Below are 18,469 nucleotides of genomic sequence, written 5' to 3'. Positions count from 1 at the left end.
AAACTAGTCTATTTCCGATTTTGTTTAATTTTCAAATTCAGCTGTTTTCTGTTTTTCCACTCTTTTTGTTTTGACTCAAAATATTGAAACGTACACGGGCCAAAGAGGCAAGTGATGATCGGTTCTTTGAGGTCTAGAGATGCCCTGAAAAGTCTATTTTAGCATTTTTGGGAAGTCAATTCAAAATTCAAAATATAGTTTAATATTGAATTCACGTTATCTTGCTTCACCAAACTATCATACGTCTAAATAATTTTTTAAATATGACATATTTCTACATGTCCAGTGCTTCACATGTTCCTGAAACATTATGAGTAAAAGGAAATGCACATATCTTCATGAGCTTACAAAAACATCAATGCAATTTGGTATTTGGTAGCTTACAGAAGCGATTGCGCAACCTTCCACATCTTAGTTTATTTGTGTGCACATTCATATACTGTATGCCCAGGCGTGCTTATAAAGTCGTTCAGAATAGACAAAATATATCAATCTCTTTAAAAACAAAATAAAAAACATTTATCTGAAATTACATTACCAAAAGTTAAATACAGTAAGTTATATTGCATTTTCATGGTATTAAAGTGGTGGCAGATGGATTCAAAAGTGTGAATGCAGCAGTACCTTTGGCAGTGATAGCCTACTGTCAACTACTTCCTCATCCATTTAAATAACATAACAGCCCATACATATTCTTATTATATATAACATCCCTTTTAGGAAACCATTGAAAAGTACACAATCTTGTGTTTCCATGTAGCCTATAATTTCCTAATAAGGAACATTCACTGTCATTGCTTGCCTTGAACCCACTCTGTGTCACTGTCATTAGTAAGAGCATATTCCTAAATGGCTTTGCTTTGTTGTCTGTCATCAAAGATCACACACAGATAGATACAGTAGTTCATGAGTAGTGACAGATTCATTCAAAACACAAGTAATAAATTATCACAAATTGCCTACCAATCAAGTATTTCTTTTTTGACATTCTGTATTTGGTTTAACATATTCATCCAAAGACAACACCTCCTTCCTCCTAATGCAGTGTCCCCGTTCACAGCATTACTGCATGCGAATAAATAAGGACGATTGAGATAGGTCAGAGTTTGATGTGTGGCTAAATGAGTGATGATGATTGGTTGGAGAGGTCAGAACAGAGAAGATGATTGGTCAGTCGGTGTTGATGAAGTAGGTCGTAAGTTCTCCCTTGCCCTTGACGGTGATGACTCCTCTCTTGGTCACACTGAAGCCAAAGGTCTTTACCACCTGCGCTGTTTCCTCGGTCACCTGTAGAGGGAGACAGAACCATTTAACAAGCGCTCTCTCTTTCATTCAAAATGTTTCTCCCCTCTCTCCAACCCTTCACTCTCGCTGTCTCTCCCTCCCCTCTCCATCTCTCTCCATCTCTCTCTCACCTGGATCTTGTCTAGTACTCCGGTGCTGTCCATCCTACTGGCCACGTTCACAGAGTTCCCCCAGATATCATACTGTGGTTTGTGGGCTCCGATCACCCCCGCAATCACTGGACCATGGTTTATCCCTATATAAAGTAAAGGAGATGAAGTGATGAAAAAGTTAGTTGGGAGGGGGAGATGGTTATCAAATCAAGGGAGTTTTGTTGTAAAAGTCTCAATCTCTTTTTGTCGTCCGTTGATTCCGTGCATCCTTTCTCAACCGTATTGAAAGAGAAAGTCCAAGGTCCCTCCTGTCTGACCTTCTTCTCCAATACATTTTGAGAAGCAGGCAAGGAGAGAGGATGCACGTAATTGAGGAAAGATTAATTGAGTCTATATTCTTTCTTGTCCCTCTGGCCATACAGACAGACTCACCGATGCGTAGCTTAAAGCTGTTGAAGGAGTGTTGGTTGATGGACTCCAAGTTGTTCTTCAGAGCGATGGCAAACTCTACCATGCTGCGTACATGGCTGTAGGACACATCACAGTCCTGTTGGTGGAGACAGAGAACACTCAGTCAGAATCAATTGTGAGCTCAGAATTCAGTCTGGTTTAACTAGGCTAAGAGAACACTCAGTAAGAATCAATGGTGAGTGCAGCCTTCAGTCTAGGTTTAACCAGGCTATGAGAACACACTGAATCAGAACACTCAGTTAGAATCCATACAGGCAGACAGACTAGAAACCGTGTTTGAATAAATACTTCAGACATGGATTTCCTCCTTCCTAACTTCCAAGAGTTAAGAGCTTTCACTTCATTGATGTGATGATATTTGATTGTGGAAAGCAATAAGATAATAAGTAACCTTTCTTTTGCTTATCCAATCATGTACAGATCCCTGACTACCTTAGAGAAGGAAGTAAGTAAGGTTGTGTTTTTACCAGTATTTGAACAGGACCCAGTGAGGCAGAACAGAGCTGTATACAATAAGCTACTACCAACCTTTCGCTCGTCCCCTATAGCAGGATTGGTCAGACCAGCAGCTGCCATGTAGGTGCTGCCAATAGTCTTAATCTTCTCCACAGAACAGAACTTTGGCTTAGAGAGAAGCTGTTAGAGAGAGAGAATAGAGGGGGGGCATAGAAAGAGAAAAAGGGTAAGGTTTGGTGACAAGACTAATGGTCAGTTCATTGTTAGATTACCAGTTGAGGAAAAATTCCTGTCCCTTCTTCCCTTCTGAGTAGTTCCAGAACAAGCTCTGAAATGGCCCCCAATTCAAAATTTGTGCATTATATAGGGCGGCTACCCCCAGGGGTACGCACAATGCCGTTGGCGGTTCATCAAATAAAAATATTATTCACATTTTCAAACAGTCCATTTCGATTTTCCAACAAGGCTATACATTTGGGTGATGTTTTTTTCTCGCCTGAGTAGCCTCATTTCACTGCCAAAAATAAAATGAAACCATCTAGTGTTCAGCGAAGTAACAACACAATGTCAAATACAGGCATCCTAGTCAAATAATTAACATCCAATCACATTAATCGTTTCTCTCGCGGGAATTCCACTAACGGTCTGTATGTAGCCAACCGTAGCTGCTGCTCATTCCGTTTGCTCGAAAATGAATAAATGGTTAAAAAGAGTAAGGCCCGCGTCCACAGAGATACATACCAGCAGTATTAGACCTGCACCTGTCGACAACACAAGTTGTTCTGCTTCCACGAGCACATCCAATGCTAGCATCAGTAATTATACATGTGTTGCTAGCCCAGCTAGCATGGACACTGACAGTTGTGAATCTGATGCAGCCGAAGAGCTACTGCCCCTTTACCCGGGAAAGCACCGAACAACAGATAGGGACATTGGACTATCGAAGAGGCCCAAATATGATGATATCTACATTGATTTGGGGTTCACTTATACTGGGAGTGGTGCCTTTCCTCAGCCACGGTGTGTTATYTGTGCCAAAGTACTATCTCACAACTCGATGAAACCTTCACTCTTGCGTAGACTTTTAGAAACTAAACATGCCAATTTGAAAAATTGCCACAGGAGTTTTTGGAGTGAGAATTAAGACGACTTTCGAGTAGTAAGACATATATAAAAGCAACAGATACCATTAATAAGAAGGGGCTAGAAGCGTCTTATATGGTGAGCTACCGAGTGGCTAGGACAGGCAGGCCCCTTACTATTGTGGAGGACTTCATTCTTCCTGCTGCSGCAGATATGGCTGGGACAATGCTGGGGGAAAAGGCCCAAAAAACTATACAGACAATGCCTTCATCAAACAACACTGTTTCACAACGCATCAGTGACATGGCAGGAAATGTTTTGAAACAATTACTGCTTCGCATACAAGCCAGTGAATTCTATGCGTTACAYCTGGATGAGTCAACAGACGTGGCCGGCCTAGCACAGCTCCTGGTATATGTCCGTTACGTTTATGGGAGGTCAATTAAGGAAGACATTCTCTTCTGCAAACCACTGGAAACCAAGACAACAGTAGAGGATATTTTTAAAGTACTGGATAACTTTGTGACATCAAATGGACTTTGGTGGTCAAGATGTGTTGACATCTGTACTGATGGCGCAAAAGCCATGACAGGGAGACATAGTGGAGTGGTAACGCGCATGTAAGCTGTTGCTCCCGACGCCACTTGGGTACACTGCAGCATCTACCGAGAGGCTCTTGCTGCCAAGGTGATGCCTGACAGCATGAAATACTTTTTGTACAATACAGTGAAAATGGTTAACTTTGTTAAAGCAAGGCRCCTGAACTCTCGTGTATTTTCTGCATTATGCAATGATATGGGCAGCGACCATGTAACGCTTTTACAACATACAGAAGTGCGCTGGTTATCAAGGGGCAAAGTATTGACACGTTTWWAAAAAATTGAGAGACGAGCTTGAAGTTTTCTTTACTGACCATCATTTTCACTTGTCTGTTCGCTTGCATGATGACGAGGTTCTCACACGACTGGCCTATCTGGGTGATGTTTTTTCTGGCCTGAATGACCTGAATCTAGGATTACAGGGACTCTCCGCAACTACAATGGTTCCTCCTTTAAAAGTTGCGAGCTTACGCCGCGGGACTTAGCGGTACCCAGCGTCACGCCTTCATTGCTCCAGACTACCGCAGGGGGGAGTTAGAGCACTCATTATGCATTTGGGTCCCAAGGTTTTTATATGACCAATCAAAATCGAGTGGGTCCAATGACAAATTTCACGTAATGCCACCCGTCGCTGATGACTTTCTTCAGCAAAGCTGTCTGACAAAAACATTATGGTGGATGCAAATGTAAGTAATTATAACGTCATAATGAGTCAAGCAAAACATGTACAATTGAGAGGAATATGTTAGTTAATGTAGAAACAAACGATTGTGCATATTTTTTTGTTATTAAGTAAATTCACGAAAATCGCTATTTAGCGTTGTTTTTTCCAGTCATATCCAATACCAGGTGTATCAAACTCCATTCTTTGAATGATGCTGTGTCTGCATCTACGTATTACAAATATACACTTGTGTTTACCACTCCTGCGCCTGGGACATCAATGATTACACATTGTAACTCTGCAGTAGACTAGAAACATGATTTAAGTAAAGGCTGATTTGTAATTCATATATACAGAAAAAAACTGTACACTACACTTCCTATGCATATCTAACTCCCTTCATCGGCATTAATCTGAGGAGGTTCTCCCAGCCATGTGGACGATTGAAAACAGGGCAGCAAAGTTTGTTTGTCACCAGAGCGGTTTAGAGCAGATTACTATTTGCCTGTGAATAACCAGACCATACAAACTTGCTATGCTGAATTCTTGACGCACAACTGAAGGTGCTGCTATATCCTGCCAGCACGCCCACAAGCCACTCAGGCGGAGAATGGCGCATGGAAGAGGGCGAGGAACGGGATGGGAGTAACAATCTAGGCTATTTGCTCTGAGACCAGGCATAATAATGTAACAAAACAAGCAGGGAGCAGGTATCGAACCCTCAACACTCTAGCCCGAAGTCCAGCACGCTAGCGACTGTACCCAAATGTATTAATTGGGGTTGGGGCGGATTATGGCTAAAATCACTTTATCATTTGGAATCTTTAACAATTGGAAATTATTCGTTTTTCACAAGCGTAGCAGGCTGTGAATTCTGCTAACTATGTTTCTAGGATGGGCTATTAGCTGAACAATAGACTATTCATCCTTTAATAAAGAATTGTCTAATAGCCGAGCTAGGTGTGAACCCCCCCCCCCCCCACCCCACCCCAACTTGCAACAAATAATTTGTATCTACCTTTCCACATCTACCTACACACATACAGTATCTACCTACACACGGTTAATGTTCCTGCAAAAAAATATATATACTGTATATATATATTGGTCATGGCTCCCGAGTGGCGCAGTGGTCTAAGGCACTGCATCTCAGTGCAAGAGGCATTACTACAGTCCCTGGTTTGAATACAGACTGTATCACACACGACCATGATTGGGAGTGCCATAGGGAGGTGCACAATTGGCCCAGCGTCATCCGGGGTAGGCCGTCAATGTAATTAAGAATTTGTTCTGACTTGCCTAGTCAAATAAGGGTTACATTTTAAAAACAACTGGCTGCAACCACAGCGCAATCAATAGGAGGTGAACAGTGGCTGGTGCTGAAAATATAGCTAACTTGTTATGCAAGTGTTGCACACCAACAGATGGAGAAAACCTACACCAGTCGAGCAATTAATTTCAACAATAATCTTCTTTACAAACAACAAGAGGGCTTAATTGGAGTCTATTTCTTCGGAGCCTAGACGTATATAAAATAACTTTACTGGCTAAGGTAGGCTATGAGGCTTAACAGCCTAATAAAAGTAGGATTTTTTTATTAGGACTGCTTACAATTGCAACTGGTCAAAAATGTAGCATCCTACATAAAACAATCATTTAAAGAAAAAAGTCTGCACGTTCCAACTAAAACAATATAAATAATAATGAAAAGCGCACATTTGTAAATCCCAAACTCTAAAAGTAGTCGGAAAGGTAGAAATACAAATTATTTATGACATTGTGGTTACAATAAAGAATATAAACAAGATGCTGTGTTTTTATTTACAGTAGTGATGGACAACTGGAGTCATTTTGAAAACAGTTTTTCAAACACTTGTTTTTCACAGGTGTACTGTAGTACTGTAACAGGTGTACTGTAGTACTGTAACAGGTGTACTGTAACAGGTGTAACCCATCATGCAAATGTTTCCTATTAGCAGGACAATAGACTTTTTATAGATTTATTATCCAAATGGAAAAGCATATACTTTACAGTACTGTATTTCTTCATCGGCATCTTTATGCTTTCGTTAATAAAATAATGATAAAAATACTCTTTCAAAATGCTGATGTTTATTTAGTTATGGATCCAGACCGAATTACTATGGGAATAAATATCCCTGAATTACAGAAATATTGGAATAAAGTTGGCCAATGAAGGGAAACAAATTGTTGCCTACTGGAAAATACTCTTTCAAACACAGGGTCACGTTGTACATTGCCATTATGGCCATTAGCAGGGCTATATTTTGGCCTTTATAAATATTATTTTGGCCTTTATTCAGATTACAATCGCTCACTGTCGTTTAAAAAAAAAAAATAGTCTCCAAAATATTGTTATATATAGCCTTCCTGCTATGGACGTCTATTTCAGCACCGTTTTGTGCTGCTCTGACACAGGTAAGGAGAAACGAAATTGTTCAATTATAGTCCAAGATATTCTTAAGATATATGTGTTGACTGCATATAAGCAAGTGATGTCTGCTAAATAATCAAGTTATGTATCTCCAGAAATAAATAATTCTAAATAACAAACTGGCTTTATTTACGAATTAGTGAGAATGTCTCACCCCATGTTCAATAATTGCCTTTTTCTCGCTCACTCTAGGTTAAATGAAAACGAAATCTCCAAAATATCGTTACTTTTAAACAAAGCAATTTTTATTATTATTAATTAATTTAGAATGATATAAAATCCACTTAAGATATTCTCAGATATTCTCACAGATCCTAACAGAAAATGCCCCTTAGATATTAATTTAGAATCCTCCAATCCTCTAAATGTAATTACTGGTGTCACGTCATTGAAAGAAATATTTTTAGATATACTGTAGGCCTACCATAGGCAAATTAGTCTCACTAGTGTTGAGTAATGTACTGCTAAAAGTGATGTAGATCTTATTTATTTAAAGAGCATATTGAAGTTAGAAGCAATAGGATTTGAAGCAAAAGCTTATAACTATTTCAGCATCGTTTCGCGCTGCTCTGAGACAAGCATGGGGACTGGTCTTGATAAATCAATGAGATTTTTATTTTCACTTAATCTCCGTTTGGGTATTGGTTAGACTAGAATTAGAAAATTAGGTTGCAGAAATGTTATGCTCTTAGTGTAACCTTTATTTAACTAGGCAAGTCAGTTAAGAACAAATTCTTATTTACAAGGACAGCCTACTCCTTCCTCCCCATCGGGGAATATACCCACATGCCCTGCCTGCACGACACAGGGATTCTTTAGCTAAATAGCCCAGTACTGTACTCCCGACCGTCACGTTGTACAGCGCCACATTTTCCATTCCATCTTAACGGAAACCCTGAGGGTTTTGTTTTTAGTTTTTCTCGGAATAGAAACACCATAATATTAATCAAATTAATTAAGCCAAATTTCTTAAAATCAATGCCATATACTATGTTATTACAAAAAAGGTTTTACATTCTCTGATAATGCCAATATAGAAGACTATCAAATGCTTCTCAAAGATTTCCTCTGGTGGTCAAACTAGCAGTAACTTGCATTAACAGAAAAAATGGCTGACAATTAAATAATGTGCCACAGAATGCTGCAGCAGCCCGCAAGGTGTGCTGCAGTATGACACAACTTTTAAAGGAGCAACCACTGTATATTCAATGTGCGGGACAAAATTGAGGCTATGATTAAGAAGTTGGAGGTCTTCTCTGTCTGCATTAACAAGGACAACACACAGGTCTTTCCATCATTGTATGATTTTTTGTGTGCAAATGAACTCAAGCTTACGGACAATGTCAAATGTGATATAGCGAAGCACCTGAGTGAGCTGGGTGTGCAATTATGCAGTTACCTTCCCGAATTGGATGACACAAACAACTGGATTTGTTATCCCTTTCATGCCCTGCCTCCAGTCCACTTACAGATATCTGAACAAGAGAGCCTCATCGAAATTGCAACAAGCGATTGAATTGAATCAAAAGCCATTGCCAGATTTCTGCATAAGGCTGCGCTCAGAGTATCCTGCCTTGGAAAATCGTGCTGTTAAGACACCGATGCCCTTTGCAACCACGTACCTATGTGAGAGTGGATTCTCGGCCCTCACTAGCATGAATACTAAATACAGGCACAGACTGTGTGTGGAAAATGATTTAAGACTGAGACTCTCTCCAATACAACCCAACATTGCAGAGTTATGTGCATCCTTTCAAGCACACCCTTCTCATTAACCTGTGGTGAGTTATTCACAATTTTTGCTGAACAAATAAGGTTTTATATGTAAGATGGCTAAATAAAGAGCAAAATTATTGATTATTATTATATTATTATTTGTGCCCTGGTCCTATAAGAGCTCTTTGCCACTTCCCACGAGCCAGGTTGTGACAAAAACTCACACTCATTCTTATGTGTAATAAATGTATTGTATAGTGTGTGTGTGTGTGGCAGGCTTACAATGATGTCAAAAACAACATTTGAGAGTGTGCTGCCCTGGTGCTAGAGGGGGTACGCAGCTGGAGGTTGGATGTTTGAAGGGGTACGGGACTATAAAAAGTTTGGGAACCACTGATATAGGGAATAACGTGGCATTTTTGTACCTCGTCAAAGTCTGAGATGATCTCATTGAGGAAACGTAAACACTCCAGTCCATCTCGGTTCACACTGCTCTCGCTGTAGAACTCCTTAAACTGGGGTACCGAGGCGAACATCACACACACACAGTCACATGACTGGCTGTACAGGTCCTGCAACACACCCGCATGACACACATTATATCACAACACTGACACAAACACGTTATATACACACACACACAAAACACGTTATAACGTCATATCACAACCCACACACATTTCACAAGCACACACGTCATATCCCAACACAAACACGTTATATACACACACACACAAAACACGTTATAACGTCATATCACAACCCACACACATTTCACAAGCACACACGTCATATCCCAACACATACACGTTATATACATACACAAACATATTATATGCATGTACACACACACACACAATAATGACGCCTCACTTCGTCCTACCCAAGGCCTTGGTATTTGCATGGTCATTTACATGTTTTTTTTGGCATGATGTGTCCCTAACACAGTTACAGCATTGTTGCTGGTGGTGGAGCACATTTGCCTCACTGACCACACTACCCACTGTACTCTCCAGACCTAGGTTCAAATACTATTTTATATCGTTCAAATACTTGCTTTAGCTTGCCTGGAGTGCCAGGTAAGTGTCTTTTTCCTATTGGTTCCATTGCAACAAGCAAGCTTAATCAAACACAGCTAAAGTATTTCAAATGATTGCAAATAGTACTTGAACCCAGGTCTGACACTGACACACACAAGTTGACTTACCTGGTTGCGTATGGTCTTGCCCATGAATTTAGATGCTACATGAAGAGGTAGGACATTCTTCAGTAGTAGTTTGTTAACATTCTCCATGGTCTCCATCTCAACCCTCTCAGTTCTGAAACACTGCTGCAGTAGGAACTCCACGCGACAGCCCAACTCGTCCTGACGAAAACACACATCGTTAAACACACATACTCACACTCAAACACACGCACACTTTGAAAACACACACACACGCGCACACAATTTAAACACACACGTATAGAGTAAATATACACAAACACACATACAAGCAGAAAGGCATGGACGCCGAAAGCACGTACGCACGCTGAAAGCAAGCACGCACGTATGAACACAGACGCGTCCCCTTACCTGTCGTGCCAGTATCAGGCATGTAAAATAGAAGACGAACAGCCAAACTCCAGCCATGATCTTAGGCTCCTTTAGGACTCCTGGCCTGTGGGAACACACACACACATGCACACGCACACTTTGAGACACTATGTAATCATCCCTCTCCTCCTTTGTTCTCTCTGTCATGCCACAGTCTTTCTTAAAACGTACTCAAACACACACGCATATACTGGTCTGACTCAGCCCAGGTTATGAGAGTTTCATACAGTACCTTTTTTCTGAGTCCAGAATGTGAATCCCAGACGATAGTAGCATTTTACATTTATTTATTCAAGCAGCTCATACAAAGGTCCAAGGAGATAACACCGCCTCAGGCTTCATTGACTAATGTTTTGAGATACTCTCTGTGTTAGGTTCCATAACACCAAAGTGTATCAGGCCGTTACTAAAAGTGTGTGTGTAAGTGCAAGCGTACAGTTGAAGTCGAAAGTTTACATACACCTTAGCCAAATACATTTAAACTCCGTTTTTCACAATTCCTGACATTTAATAGTTAAAATTCCCTGTCTTAGGTCAGTTAGGATCACCACTTTATTTTAAGAATGTGAAATGTCAGAATAATAGTATAGAGAATGATTTATTTCAGCTTTTATTTCTTTCATCACATTCCCAGTGGGTCAGAAGTTTACATACACTCAATTAGTATTTGGTAGCATTGCCTAAAAATTGTTTAACTTGGGTCTGTCACGTTCCTGACCTGTTTTATGTTATTTTTGTATGTGTTTAGTTGGTCAGGGCGTGAGTTGGGGTGGGCATTCTATGTTTTGTGTTTCTATGTTTAGGTCACTTGTAATTAGCCTTATATGGTTCTCAATCAGAATAGAGACAGGTGTTTGACGTTTTCCTCTGATTGAGAACCATATATAGGTTGGCTGTTCACACTGTTTGTTTGTGGGTGATTGTCTTCCGTGTCTGTGTATGTTGCACCACACGGGACTGTTTCGGTTTGTTCGTTCGTTTGATGTAGTCTGTTCCTGTTCGTGAGTTCTTCGTGTCTTTATGTAAGTTCCATGTTCAGGTTTCGTCTACGTCGTTTTCTTATTTTGTAGTTTGTTGAAGTGTTTTCGGTTTTCGTCTGTACTTTAATAAACTTAATTTGATTCACAACCCGCTGCATTTTGGTCCTCCGATCCTTCTCTCCTCTCCTCGTCCGAGGAGGAGGAGATCTAGACACCCGTTCAGGGTCAAAACATTTCGGGTAGCCTTCCACAAGCTTCCACAAATAAGTTGGGTGAATTTTGGCCCATTCCTTCTGACAGAGCTGGTGTAACTGAGTCAGGTTTGTAGGCATCCTTGCTCGCACACGCTTTTTCAGTTCTGCCACAAATGTTTTATGGGATTAAGGTCAGGTCTTTGTGATGGCCCCTCCAATACCTTGACTTTGTTGTACTTAATCCATTTTGCCACAACTTTGGAAGTATGCTTGAGGTCATTGTCCATTTGGAAGACCCTGATGTCTTGAGATGCTGCTTCAATATATCCACATAATTTTCCTGCCTCATGATGCCATCTATTTTGTGAAGTGCACCAGTCCCTCCTGCAGCAAAGCACCCCCACAACATGATGCTGCCACCCCCATGCTTCACAGTTGGGATGGTGTTCTTCGGCTTGCAAGGCTCCCCCTTTCTCCTCCAAACAAAACGATGGTCATTATGGCCAAACAGTTCTATTTCTGTTTCATCAGACCAGAGGACATTTCTCCAAAAGTACAATCTTTGTCCCCATGTGCAGTTGCAAACCGTAGTCTGGCTTTTTTATGGCGGTTTTGAGCAGTGGCTTCTTCCTTGCTGAGCGGCCTTTCAGGTTATGTCGATATAGGCCTTGTTTTACTGTTTCTCCAGAATCTTCACAAGGTACTTTGCTGTTGTTCTGGGATTCATTTGCACTTTTCGCACCAAAGTACGTTCATCTCTAGGTGACAGAACGTGTCTCCTCCCTGAGCGGTATGACGGCTGCGATGTCCCATGGTGTTTATATTTTGTAACGACTCTCGTCGTTGGTTGAAGGAGAGGAGGACCAAATCGCAGCGTGGTATGTATCCATATTTATTTGAATTTTTTTTTTTAAGCGAACAAAACAATAAACAAAACGAAACCCAACGACGCTACAGTCCTGAACTTGAGAATATATAAAACACAAATAACGCACGAACAGGAACAATCACCCACAAACAAACAGTGAGAACAGCCTACCTTAATATGGTTCCCAATCAGAGACAACGTAAAACACCTGCCTCTGATTGAGAACCATATCAGGCCAATTAGACAACCCTAAACCAATGAAACACATAACATAGAATATACCCACCCAGCTCACGTCCTGACCAACTAAACAAAGACTAAAAAGGAAATAGGGTCAGGAACGTGACAGTACCCCCCCCAAGGTGCGACTCCGGCGCAAAACCTGAACCTATAGGGGAGGGGTGGGCATCTGTCCATGGTGGCGGCTCTGGCGCTGGATGTGGCCCCCACCCCACCATAGTTAATCCCCGCTTCCGTGGCCTCCTCAGAATGGCGACCCTCCAAAATAACCCCCCTGTACTGATGGACGCCTCTGGACTGAGGGGCAGCTCCGGACTGAGGGGCAGCTCCGGACTGAGGGGCAGCTCCGGACTGAGGAGCAATTCCGGCATCGCCGGCGTGACAGGCAGCTCTGGCAGCTCCTGGCTGACTGACGGCTCTGGCAGCTCCTGGCTGACTGACGGCTCTCGCAGGTCCTAGCTGGCTGGCGGCTCTGGCAGCTCCTGGCTGGCTGGCGGCTCTGGGAGCTCCTGGCTGGCTGGCGGCTCTGGCAGCTCCTGGCTGGCTGGCGGCTCTGGCAGGTCCTGACTGGCGGGCGGCTCTGGCGGCTCCTGTCTGGCGGCGGGGCGGCTCCTGACTGACGGACGGCTCTGAAGGCTCAGGACAGACAGGCGGCTCTGAAGGCTCAGGACAGATGGGCGGCTTTGAAGGCTCAGGACAGACGGGCGGCTCAGACGGCGCTGGGCAGACGGGCAGCGCAGGCGGCGCTGGGCAGTCGGACAGCTCAGATGGCGCTGGGCAGACGGGCAGCGCAGGCGGCGCTGGGCAGACGGGCAGCTCAGGCGGCGCTGGGCAGACGGGCAGTGCAGGCGGCGCTGGGCAGACGGGCAGTGCAGGCGGCGCTGGGCAGTCTAGGCATATGTAGGTCTATGGTGGCCTAGATTGGTTCCCAATCAGAGGCAGCTGTTTATCGTTGTCTCTGATTGGGGATCCTATTTAGGTTGCCATTTTCCAGTTTGGTTTGTGGGTTATTGTCGATGTGATGTTGCATGTCTGCACTCGTTTCTTATAGTGTTCATGGTCGTTTTTGTTATTTTGTATAGTTTGTTCAGTATTCGTCTTTATTAAAAAGGAAGATGTATTATAATCACGCTGCGCCTTGGTCTCCTCACTACGACGCTCGTGACACTCAAATGATGTCAATTAGCCTATCAGAAGCTTCTGAAGCCATAACATAATTTTCGGGAATTTTCCAAGCTGTTTAAAGGCACAGTCAATTTAGTGTATGTAAACTTCTGACCCACTGGAATTGTGATACAGTGAATTATAAGTGAAATAATCTGTCTGTAAACAATTGTTGGAAAAATGACTTGTGTCATGCACAAAGTAAACTATAGTTTGTTAACAAGAAATCTGTGGAGTGGTTGAAAAACAACATTTAATGACTCCAACCTAAGTGTATGTAAACGTCCGACTTCAACTGTACATGTTACTATCTATTATCCAGTCTAACTTGGTATCATCGTAGAGCAACGTGTGTGTGTGTGTTAGTCTCACTTTGTATCGTTGTAGAGCAGGGCCATGTAACAGTCTGAGCGAGGTGCGTAGACGTAGAGGAAGAGAGACAGGTAGACTACTACAGCCAGTGTGAGGAGCAACACCTTGATGGACATGCACGTCCTCACAAACACCACCACACTTAGCATAGCCAGCAGGCAGCAGTACAGGTAATACTGTAGGGAGAGGGGAGGGGGAATATGGACGGAACGAATCAAGACAGACAGACAGACAGACAGACAGACAGACAGACAGACAGACAGACAGACAGACAGACAGACAGACAGACAGACAGACAGACACAGATGGGAGAGAGGGAGAGAAGAGAAAGAGAACATTTTATTTATATTACTAATTACCGATAATAGGCCCAAGTGTAGTTTTATGCACTGTGTGACAAGTGTATCCATTACACTACATGCAAATGCAGTTTGATTGATTGGTTGATTGGTACTTACAGGGACGGTGTACAGGTTGAGGTTCTGTAGTTGCGATGTGTTGTACGAGTTGGAGGTACAGTCGTTTCCAGGTAGAAAGAACTGGGGGGTGAAAAACACAAGGGGTCAAAGTGTGTGTGTATCTGTCCCAGTTTGTGCCCGTGTACGTGGATTTCTATATTTGTGTGTATGTGTGTGTGTGCTGACTCACAAAGTTCAGTATGGCCATAAGCAAGGTGATGAGTAGACAAAGGCAGACCAGCAGTAAACGTGCCGCCGGCCTTGTGGCCACTCCTTGCGACAGCGACGTCACCCACTGTAGACTGAGAGGGATTTTAGAGCGCCATACCTAAAAACACCCACACAAAAAAATACCTGGTTAGAACACTCAAACAGTGGAAATGTTCAAGAGAAACATGCAGCTGGGGTTGAGCCGTCGTTAGGGTTAGGTTTAGTGTTACCTTGAGGTATCCAGTGCAGACCACAGAGAGAAGCAACACTAGAACAGGGAAGGTGACACCATACGACACAGCCATGTGAAAGTTTCTGAGAGAGAGAATGAGAGAAAGAGCGAGAGCAATGAAATTAATTTTCAATTTCTCTCCATTTCGATCCTCAGGCCCTCTACACCTCTTCCCCCCTCTCTCCTTTTATCTGGATGTTGTTTGTGGTCGATGCTCAGTAAGTGCAAAACCCAAATTCCTTTTTTCTTCCGTTCTCTGCTCCATTTGCATGAGTTTGCATTGTGACGTTGGCATTTGCATCAAAACAGTAGTATGTGTTTGTGTTTTTGTGTGTGCATGATGTGCGCTGAAAGGTTTTTGTACCTCACGCACACGGGATACTCACTTCTGGGAGACGAGCATTTGGACAGTAAACAGAGACACGAAGATGAGAGCCATGCAGCCTACTGACTGGTGTAGACCTTTGACCTCTGAGAGACGAAACTGCAACACACACACACAACAGACAACGCCATTAGCCTATATCATTACACAGACAACACACAACCCTATAATACCAAACACAACTCAGATATAACCCCCACTAATAAATTAGGCACAACACCAGGTACACCAGCATTACATCAGATACACCGAACTAATACAACAGTCAGTCATAATAGGTTTGGAAATGTCATTAATATAGCTGTCAGTGCTGCCGAAACTGCAATCAAGTTTGACAGAAGCCCTATGTTCTCTCAGCCCTATGTTCCCTCAGCCCTATGTTCCCCCGGGATCCAATGAACCAATTCCAATCAAAATTGGCTCAAATGCTTATTGTGATAATGTAGAAAATGCTGATATTTCATGTAAGGATATGGGACCTACTGAACATGTTCAATCACTATGAACTTGACCTTTTGTCAATATTACAGCTGCGCGCGTTGCATTTCCTGAAGAAGAAAAAAATGGATCTCAGCATCTGCTCAATACATTTATATAATGATTGGATCAAATGTGTCAACTCATATGGCCTAGGACCCACTGAAATATTGAATCACTGGTGACGACATGAAGTTGGAAAATGGCTCTTCCTCTCATTTGGTTTGACAACCCCTGGTTTAGAAGTTAGAACTGAGGGAACATGGGGCTGAGGAAACATAGGGCTGAGGGAACAGACATGGGCTGCGTTTTAAATTCAGAAAAGACACACCCTCGTCCACTTATCCTCGCTTTATGACCTTGGGGGAATCCCCGTGGCCATATTTGTCGTCGGTCCAAATGATTAGCCAAGCAAGGGAAGTTTGCAACATAAGCCCCTCAGCCCTCGTTTTTATTAATGGAGTTTGCGAGTGTACAATTATGTTCACTTCGGGGCTGGAAACGCACCATAATTCAATTRGTGATGATTGTACATCCGCTAAGAAAAGTCTGCCAAAACTTAAAACCTCAACATGGAGTCAACATACAAGTGTAAGTAACAAGTAATGTAAATAAGTTACAAATTGTGCTACTAATGCACAAACACGTCTCATAAAAGTAATGATGTTTTTGTTTGGTTAGCGTTTGGAAATTGTAGAAATCAAACATTTTCCTTCTTCAAAAGTTCTCGCTAAGCAGGCTAACGTTAGGTAGCTAATTAATTAGACCTCTCCTTAACCAGTTTCAACTGAGATTGTTCATTATGAACTGTACTTGCTAGCTTAGTTCGTTGCTAGCTTGGTTAGCTCGTTGCTCGCTAGCTTGATAAAACAGCTCTGGCAATATCATTTTTGTCAGATAGCTAAATTGTACAGTCAGCATTTTGTCTAAATTGATCCTCATACAATAACCAAACGATTGGATAAACAAATCATTTGTGGGTTCTATATAGAACCGCAAAGCAGCCTTATTTTTAGGAGTGTACTGTTATACCAGACCGATCACAACATACAACACAGACATTAACACCACACTTCAAAAGACAAATCGAACACACAGACATGTCACAAAACATAACTATTACAGAGCAAATGAAAAACGGCAGCATAAAAACTCCCACCTGTTTCTCCAGCTTTAGGTCATTGAATAACAGCGTGATGCAGTTCAGCTTCTTTTCTCTCCGCCTGTGATAGATAGAATAGGAGAAGAGAGGAGACAGATAGTAGAGAAAATAACAGAAAACAACAGAAAGATCTTACAGCTATGGAAAAACACTTACCCTGCAGCGTCAATAGTATCTAACGACCCTTTTATGCCATCGTCCAGGACCGGACTGGTACTAAGGGGGGATTATTTTGATTAATTATTTAAAATTACACTTATACAACAATTTTAAAAATAATTCAAAGTAAAATAGAAAAGCTGGTTAACCTGCTGGAATCGGTCTGAGTAGGGGGTCTATCCTACAAACACACACACACACACACACACACACAAATCAAATATTATTTGTCACATGTTATTTGTCATAGAATAGGTGTAGACCTTACCGTGAAATGCTTACTTACTAGCCTTTAACCAACAATGAAGTTTTAAGAAAAATAACTGTTAAGAAATTATTAACTAAAATAAACTGAGGGGGGGGGGGGTCAATGCAAGAAGTCCGGGTAGCCATTTGATTAGCTGTTCAGGAGTCTTATGGCTTGGGGTAGAAGCTGTTAAGAAGCCTTTTGAACCTAGACTTGGCGCTTCGGTACCGCTTGCCGTGCGGTAGCAGAGAGAACAGTCTATAACTTGGGTGGCTGGAGTCTTTCACATTTTTTAGGGCCTTCCTCTGACAGCACCTAGTATAGAGGTCCTGGATGGCAGGAAGCTTGGCCCCAGTGATGTACTGGGCCGTACGCACTACCCTCCCTAGTGCCTTGTGGTCGGAGACCGAGCAGTTCCCATACCAGGTGGTGATGCAACCAGTCAGGATTCTCTCGATGGTGCAGCTGTCAAACTTTTTGAGGATCTGAGGACCTATACCAAATCTTTTCAGTCTCCTGAGGGGGGAAAGGTGTTGTTGTACCCTCTTCAGGACTATCTTTGTGTTTGGACCATGATGGTTTGTTGGTGATGTGGACACCAAGGAACTTGAAGCTCTCAACCTGCTCCACTACAGCCCTGCCGATGAGAATGGGGGCGTGCTTGGTCCTCCTTTACCTGTAGTCTACGATCATCTCCTTTATATTGATCACGTCGAGGGAGAGGTTGTTATCTTGGCACCACACTACCAGGCCTCTGACCTTCTCCCTATAGGCTGTCTCATTGTTGTCGGTGATGAGGCCTACCACTGTTGTGTCGTCGTTAAACTTAATGATAATGTTGGTCATGCTTGGCCATGCAGTCATGGGTGAACAGGGAGCCCCA

General features: G+C 42.4%; 1 protein-coding gene across 1 annotated transcript in view; it reads right to left on the bottom strand.

Annotated features, from left to right (window-relative positions):
* Nucleotides 1–398: 398 nt before the first annotated feature.
* Nucleotides 399–18,469, bottom strand: part of LOC111952465 (adenylate cyclase type 4) — a 32,311-nt gene continuing 14,240 nt past the window's right edge. The window contains exons 12-26 of the mRNA XM_023971151.3: nucleotides 17,489–17,520; nucleotides 17,337–17,396; nucleotides 17,178–17,241; nucleotides 15,543–15,640; nucleotides 15,155–15,239; nucleotides 14,905–15,042; nucleotides 14,715–14,795; nucleotides 14,257–14,432; nucleotides 10,418–10,502; nucleotides 10,049–10,207; nucleotides 9,267–9,413; nucleotides 2,397–2,504; nucleotides 1,830–1,944; nucleotides 1,416–1,540; nucleotides 399–1,287 (exon numbers count right to left, since the gene is read on the bottom strand). Coding sequence (XP_023826919.2) covers nucleotides 1,171–1,287; nucleotides 1,416–1,540; nucleotides 1,830–1,944; nucleotides 2,397–2,504; nucleotides 9,267–9,413; nucleotides 10,049–10,207; nucleotides 10,418–10,502; nucleotides 14,257–14,432; nucleotides 14,715–14,795; nucleotides 14,905–15,042; nucleotides 15,155–15,239; nucleotides 15,543–15,640; nucleotides 17,178–17,241; nucleotides 17,337–17,396; nucleotides 17,489–17,520 — 1,590 coding nt within the window. The 3' untranslated portion in view covers nucleotides 399–1,170. The remainder of the gene's footprint in view (nucleotides 1,288–1,415; nucleotides 1,541–1,829; nucleotides 1,945–2,396; nucleotides 2,505–9,266; nucleotides 9,414–10,048; nucleotides 10,208–10,417; nucleotides 10,503–14,256; nucleotides 14,433–14,714; nucleotides 14,796–14,904; nucleotides 15,043–15,154; nucleotides 15,240–15,542; nucleotides 15,641–17,177; nucleotides 17,242–17,336; nucleotides 17,397–17,488; nucleotides 17,521–18,469) is intronic.

The sequence above is a fragment of the Salvelinus sp. IW2-2015 genome, linkage group LG3 (assembly GCF_002910315.2).
Source record: "Salvelinus sp. IW2-2015 linkage group LG3, ASM291031v2, whole genome shotgun sequence".
Lineage (NCBI taxonomy): Eukaryota > Metazoa > Chordata > Actinopteri > Salmoniformes > Salmonidae > Salvelinus > Salvelinus sp. IW2-2015.
The sequence above is the reverse complement of the archived record's forward strand: the minus strand, read 5'-3'. Positions and strand labels throughout refer to the sequence as shown.